We start from the raw sequence: 7,442 nt of genomic DNA, 5'->3' as shown, positions 1-7,442 counted from the left end.
GTGATAAACGAATTTTGGCGCAACGGAGATGCGGGCGTCATCTAGTAAATAAGAAAATATCTACTTACTTTCACTATTACTATGTACTTAATTATAATAAATTAGTAACTCATACTTACTTAATATTATAAATGCGAAAGTGTGTCTGTATGTCTGTCTGTCTGTCTGTCACGCCCAAACCGCTAAACCAATTTTGCTAAAATTTTCGATGGAGAGATTTTCCCGTAGATTTCCCCGGCATAAAAAGTATTTATCCCATATTCTTTGATACGGGATAGATACTTTTTATGCCGGAAAAATCTACGGTTCCCGCGCCATAACTCATAAATTACACATTTTTGCGCAACGAAGTCGAAGTTGCAACTTGCAGCCCTTACAGGCGTCGTCTAGTGTAATATAATAATATAAAATATTTCTATTCTGCGTTTTAATTCATTTTGATCTAAGTATAAACAAATAAAAAATAAAACTCAACCAAAATTACGTGCCATTATCAATGATTTTTATATATGAAAAACGCAAAGGCCAAATTATATATTTTTATGCGCGGCTGATACAATGACATTTAATTTGGTATCTACTTACCTAGTATTATAGTCACATATACTTAGCTTTGTTTATATTTAGATTTAAATATTGAAAACAGAATTTAATTAGGTTACTGATTATTCATATTTATAAATCATTAATAAATATTAAAATTATCTTTACAAAATCGCTTAAATTTAAAAACGGCGCCAAAATATTACTTCATTCAGAACTGCCAACCACTCAGTGGTGCCAACATTACAATTTGAGTCATTGATATCTTTAGTACTTTTCTATAAATGCTTTATTGAATTTAAGGTTAATGTAACTTAATTTGAAAAATAAGAAATAATTAAACCAATATTAATGGATAAAATCATTTATTCATGAACCAATAACATCAGTTAGACATCATAAAATCATTAAAATAAGACACTCAACGATGCCGCTTACGACTGCCGATTGCAACCGCCAGGCGGCGCCTCTAGTACAACGTCATTCGTATGTAATGTGTATCTATAGTTTCCTTCTGTTTTGAAACCCAAGCAAGCTTAGTAAAATTAGTTCTGGGAGAAATAAACGGATTATTATTAGTGGTTTTCGTGCTAATCCTAACAATCTAAAAGATGGAAAAGAGGATTGATCTAGAACTAAGGCGAAGGAGCCCATCGGAGGTAAAGTAAATTTTCGTTTATATTGGAATGTTTTGTCGATACGTACTTTTTGTTTTAAATCTATACGTTTATGTGTTTTATTTATATAACGGCTTATAATATCTTTTAATTATTCATTTCTTTAAATTTCTAATCAAGTAAAACAACATACGTAATCTTTTTTGTTTATAGCTATCGCTTTTACCGATTGTTATACATCCATTCCGATTTTTTCAAACGCCTATGTTTTCTATCGATAGTGGTATCTATACATAACAATCGTAAGTTTCTAATTTCTCCGTAAAATTAGGGATATGTGTTACATTTTATATTTATGTCCCCGCATTTGAGGTTAAGTGTTAAAACGCCACTGGGGCCAGATTCTCTAAGCTTTCCCTAAAATAATCGCGCAGAAATTTACGTTTGTAATTTCTTAATAAGTAATCAGAATGCACACTGAAGAAAGTAAACCCTTATTTATGAAATTACTAAGCTTTAGAAAAGCATGTTTGACATGAACTCAATTACTTTATTTTTATAGATTCAGGCTACTATGTGCTGGATTCTTTACCTAATTAATTCATAACTAAAGCAATACATACAATAAGATACAAAATTACTATATTTTTACCATGACCTACAGTAATTTATTCATTTGTAAGTAGATAAGGTAAATAATATAGACGATGTAACTATGCGACACAGTTTCGCGCCCTTTCACCTAATTTGTTGGAACTTTATAGTACTTGAGTGTATTTTAAAACAAAATTAATGAATATGATTATAAATATTTTTGGACATAAATAAAATATTCGTAAACCAATAATCATAATTGCGATTGATTGACGCACGCCTTACCAATATAGCGGCCATTTTTATTGCGTCGCGATTCGTGTCATCCGCCATTGCAAGATGAAAACTAATTCTTCCAAATATCAATAAATACACGAAATTTTTAAAGTTTGGGGTCGAAAATCCTTACAATAGCACGTTCTCTACATCCCATCATTATGAATTTGCCATTAGAAACACTCATTTGTTGGATTTAACAAATTACGCCAGTCTAGTCGACAACGCACAACATTTTGACGTTTAGCTAACTTGACTTGAAAAATCTTTACAATTCAGTAGCGCTTCTTATAAATTTATTATCCTAATGAATTTGTTGTACCGTTGGGTATGTCCTTTAAAATGTAATTAATAATATTAAACTTGTTTTACTTGTGGTAAAACAGGAGAAATTAACTTAATGCTATACATAACGATGTATATTAAATCGAGTAGTATATCCGCCATATGTGCCAACTGTCAGCTACTTATTTACAAGTACGGTACAATAATTAGGTACAGTCGCTTACAAAAACATTTTTAAAATATGACTTGAAATTAAGTAACCTATTCTTACTGTCATCATTAAATAAATTGCAACCATCAGAAAATGTATTTACTTCTGAGGTCGTCGAATTTTATTTTCATACATCTCCCTTTCCTTACAAAAAATGATTTTCGAGAGACATTACAAGGTTGTTGTTTATTTGGTTGGACTGAAGGAAACGGGGCACTATGGGAAAAAAAGACTTATTTTTATTGAAGAATTTTAACCTCTTATAACCACTTTGAATATACCAATCGATAGGGGGCGCCAAGGGAAACAAAAAAGCTCAGATAAACTTTTCTAAAAAATCAACCCCTGTCGAATGACAGGCCGAAATGTGGCCCTGGTTAGTATGGCCAAAATATTTAGACAAATTTTGACGAAAAAATTCAATTATGACCCCTTTTTATTATACCAATCGATAGGGGACGCCATTGGAGGCAAAAAAGCTCAGACAAACTATTCTCAAAAATCAATCCCCAATACCGATAGAGGCCGGTATACGAACCTCGTTAGGTTAGTTGTTATTAGTTGTTTTGGTGATCACATGGGTTGAGGAAGGATATTTTGGGTGAGAAACCCATTTAAAATACCTATATTTAAAATCTTTGTAATAATTTTAAAGGTGAACAAATTTGACAAAATCTAAAATAATGGCTAAACAGAACCTATATCTTTAAGACATAATATTATATTATATAGACATGCTTTTTAATAGGAACATGTCATCATTGTATGTACCAAGTACCAGTTCCAATATACTTAATGTTTTCTTTGCAGATAAAAGAACTCAATTTGGACAACTGCCGAAGCACCAGCATAGTTGGGCTCTCAGATGAATATGTGAATCTCCAGATTTTGAGCCTCAACAATGTCGGTCTTACAAGCCTCAAAGGGTTTCCAAACTTACCCAAGCTGTGGAAACTGGAGCTGTCCGATAATAGAATATCTAATGGGCTGAATTTTCTAAGCGGATGCAAGAAGTTGGCCCATCTCAACTTGTCCAACAATAAAATAAAAGATCTAGAAACACTCAAACCACTCCAAGACTTTGAAAATCTGAAGAACCTGGATCTTTACAACAATGATGTCACCAACATTGAAGATTACAGAAGCAAAATGTTTGCTTTCATGCCATCAATTAAATATTTAGATGGGTAAGACATTCTAATTTTTTTTTACAGCTTTCTAGTTAATTTCTAGAAAAAGAACTTTGGCCCAGGAAAAAAGTATAGTCATATACAAAATTGTATTTAGTAACAAAATTAAATGTTTACATCTGTGTTACAGATTTGACAAAGATGATAGAGAAGCTGAGGATGATGAAGAAGGAGACGATGGCGAGGATGATGAATTGAACGGCAACAATGATAGTGAAGAAGGTAAAAATATTTTTAATTTATAGTGGGCTTGATATATTTCAAACTGACTTAGTACCGACTATCAGATTGGTAACCAAGGCTAGTTAGATAAATTAAAACAGCACATGAAATGATAAACAATAGAATATGGTTTACCGGATTGTAAAATAAGAAGCCCTAGTAGGACCTCAAAGGAATACAAGCCCATGGAAATGTGTTGTCACTTGTCAATCACTGGAAATACTCATGAACATTACTGGATTGCAGATCTCAACATAGATTTTGGGCGTCTTATGATTGATGATGAAAGCTTGTCCGACAGATCTCCAGAAACGTCACCTAGCCTTTTAATAACATTGTATACCGTATATGGTCTCCTTTTCCACATGGGCTATCTTATGAAAAGTAAGCATCATGAATATTATAACCTGATGCTTCTCTTGTCATAGTTTACATGTTAATAAGGGTGGCTAGGGTAGCTTTTTGTTGTACTTATTGCATATTTCAACTTTGCCTTCGTATTTACATGTCGCTCATCCAGTGCCTGTCGTATGCTGAATTTATCTAGTCAATAGTACTTTTGATTGGCTTACGTCAAACTCCTTATCGAATCAACAATGCTATTAAATCCAGTAAACAAAAAACTTTAGAAACCAGGCATAAACCATTTTTACATAATTTAATTTGACACATTCCAAATTATTATTATTTTTAACACAAAATGAAGTTTAATTTAAGTGTTATAATTTATGAATAAGTAATAACTTTCTTTAAAAAAATCGACCTACTAATGTTAGGTTAAAACAAAATATACTTAATTGACTTATGAATTATGATGAAGGGGAGATGTTCAGTTGTAGTTGATTGCATTAAATTTTGTTATTACAGAGGACTCCGATGTGGAGGAAGAGGATGGAGGGCCTGCTCTCAGTGCTCTGTATAATAATATAGGTAGTTACCTTACTAATTATCAGTTTTTAAAAATATGCCACAAACAAAATTAACGCAACACACAATATTAAAGTAACGTTTTTCTAGTAGTGTAGTGTAAGTATGTGAGTACCTACTAAACATCCATTTTCCATTATTTCAGATGAGGAAAGCTCGGATAGTTCGTTGTACGAGGGTGAGGAAGAGGAGGACGAGGATGATGATGAGGAGGATATGGATGGAGAGAACTTCGGAAACAACGACCAGAATTCAAAGGCAAACGGTAAATACCTCACATTCAGTTTAAATAAATAAAATATTATTTTTTACACAGTGGCTAAAAAACTAGTATCAACTACTACCACTGAAGTAATCTGGTTTGGTTTGAAAATTGACTTTTTAAAGCCTCTTTAACCGGTTTTGTTTGAAAATATTAATAGGGATTGACGCAGATGAGTAAAGAGAAGACGAAATTCAAGTTAAAATGTGAATACATAATAGGTAATCATATAAATCATCTCTAAGATTTTTTAAATTACCACTATTAAAATGCTAAGCAAAGTGTTTCAGGTTCTTCTGCAAGTCTTTGTATATCAAAAAAATTAATTTTGTTAGTAAATTATACTACAATTATTGCCTTTTTTCTCTTATAGAAAATTCACACGGAGATCCTGAGGAGAGCACTCGAGGTAAAAAGCGAAAACATGAGGACGAGGAAGAGAATTGAAGTTGCCTTTAGCGGAGATATCTTACTAGTTCGTAAGTGTACAGAGCTCCGAAACATCGGACAATAAACCTGAGCCGCATCACATAAGTGGCCCAAACACCAACAATTGTGACATTAAAATGAGCTATCATATGCTACTATCGAATAATTTAATTACATTTTTTTCACGCATTTACGTGGTAAACATGGAAGCAGCAACTCTATGATAATTGTGGCTATTGTAAGCGTTCAACCAACATCTTAAAGCCGCCCATGTCGTATGTAGAGTCAAAAACATAAGTTTTTACTTTCGAAAAAGTTTACAAGCATGATTTCTAAAGATTTTGTTTCTGACTGTGCAATTGAGTTGGGAAAGTTTGCTTATCCGTCTCTGCCTATGAGTAAAAAAATATCATTCAGAATTATTCAGATATAGAATTATTCAAATATCATTCAGAATTATTCTCCTAATGCACAATTGTTGGTTGCTGACTCCTAGTGAAATATGATGGAAGGAGTTGTTGTATGTTACGGACCAAGAATGTTGTTAACATAATCTGGACCATAATCAAATTTATCTTCATAGAAAGCTCAAGTGCCTTTCAAGAAGGAACTTCAGAATATTCTGACAATTTCAAACTTCACTAAAATTAAATTCTCATACATTCATCAAAACTTTTATAAACTTAGACTGGGTTGCACCAGAGGAGTGGGTAAAGTTAAAGTTATAGTTAAGGTAAATTTTACTTAACTTTGCCCAGAGAAATTGACAGATGACAGCTGATCCAACAAGGTTATACATGCGCGTGGGCGGGGGCGCTGCTGGTAAAGGAGAACTGTCAATAATTGCGGTTTTTGTATGATGACAGCGTTGGTTCCTTTTTACGCCACATGCATTTAAAACCTTGTCGAGCTCTATGGTTATAGTTAAATATGGCGTCTTGATGGCGTTCATTTTTAACTTTACCCAAAGATTTGACATTTTGCACTGTAGTCAAAGTTAAAGTTACAGTTAAAGTTAGTTGGTGCAATCCAGTCTAAGACTGGGTTGCACCAGAGGCGTGGGTAAAGTTAAAGTTAAATATGGCGTCCAAACACCCCATATTCTCATACGACATCTGTCAATTTTTCCGGTTATAGTTAAGGTTAAAGTCAAAGTTAGTTGGTGCAACCCAGTCTTAAGTAAGTACTTATATTATTTATAATTTACATAATATTCAGTATGTTTTCATCAAAACAATTAGGCATTCCATGGAATTTAAAATAGTTTAGATTCTGGACATCTCATTTTTTTTTAACTCCCGACAAAAACAGAGGGGGCAGGGGTTTTAAGTTAAATGTATGGACTATGGACGAACGTTTGGGGTGGCATCGCAGCTCTTAAACAAGTGAAACAAAATTAACTATGTAGCTTGAAATACCAGTACATTGTCTTTTGATGGATCTTGGATGATAGAGCTATGTAGTAATTAGCTTCCTGAACTCTTAATTTATCAACATCGGCACTAGCTGCTACTTGAAAATAAATGGATTCTAATATAAAAAAGAGATTGAAATATCCTAAATGATATCAATGTGATCTTACAAAAGAGAACATTTTATTGTTAGAAATCATATTAAAATAAAATTTGATATGGATCCAGTTGAAGTTAGCTTTTACTGTTCTGTAACATACAGTTTAAAGTGATGAAGAGTCCATAATAATGAATCTTATAACATTAACAAAAATACTTAACAAGATACAGCTGTTACTTAAGTAATTTTGATTTTTACATCTCAATAGGCATAGTATCATAAAACATTTTTTATCCACATTGGCAAGTGTTTAGTATCTTTGTAAAATGTAATAAGTACTTACTACTACTATGTTTATTGCTTTAAAAATTCTT

At 32.6% G+C, this 7,442-nt stretch overlaps 1 protein-coding gene across 3 annotated transcripts; it reads left to right on the top strand.

Annotated features, from left to right (window-relative positions):
- The first annotated feature begins 945 nt into the window (after positions 1-945).
- Positions 946-6,137, top strand: LOC121727075 (acidic leucine-rich nuclear phosphoprotein 32 family member A). 3 transcript variants are annotated; one of them, XM_042114750.1, is made up of 7 exons: positions 946-1,202; positions 3,337-3,713; positions 3,847-3,938; positions 4,185-4,322; positions 4,806-4,868; positions 5,011-5,130; positions 5,501-6,137. In XM_042114750.1, exons 1-7 carry the CDS (start codon positions 1,155-1,157, stop codon positions 5,572-5,574), a joined length of 912 nt encoding a protein of 303 aa, XP_041970684.1. In that variant the 5' UTR covers positions 946-1,154; the 3' UTR covers positions 5,575-6,137. The 3 variants fall into 3 exon arrangements, with proteins under 3 accessions (XP_041970684.1, XP_041970688.1, XP_041970687.1); XM_042114753.1 differs by lacking the exon at positions 4,185-4,322 and having other exon boundaries at positions 950-1,202; XM_042114754.1 differs by lacking the exons at positions 4,185-4,322; positions 4,806-4,868 and having other exon boundaries at positions 949-1,202.
- The last annotated feature ends 1,305 nt before the right edge of the window (positions 6,138-7,442 follow it).

The sequence above is a fragment of the Aricia agestis genome, chromosome 5 (genome assembly GCF_905147365.1).
Source record: "Aricia agestis chromosome 5, ilAriAges1.1, whole genome shotgun sequence".
NCBI lineage: Eukaryota > Metazoa > Arthropoda > Insecta > Lepidoptera > Lycaenidae > Aricia > Aricia agestis.
The sequence above is the reverse complement of the archived record's forward strand: the minus strand, read 5'-3'. Positions and strand labels throughout refer to the sequence as shown.

Excerpts from the sequence above, each read along its gene's own strand:
- LOC121727075 (XM_042114750.1), top strand. The coding sequence starts at position 1,155 with ATGGAAAAGAGGATTGATCTAGAACTAAGGCGAAGGAGCCCATCGGAG. Across the intron at positions 4,869-5,010 it reads TGCTCTGTATAATAATATAG|ATGAGGAAAGCTCGGATAGT; the intron begins GTAGTTACCTTA and ends CCATTATTTCAG. Across the intron at positions 5,131-5,500 it reads CCAGAATTCAAAGGCAAACG|AAAATTCACACGGAGATCCT; the intron begins GTAAATACCTCA and ends TTTCTCTTATAG.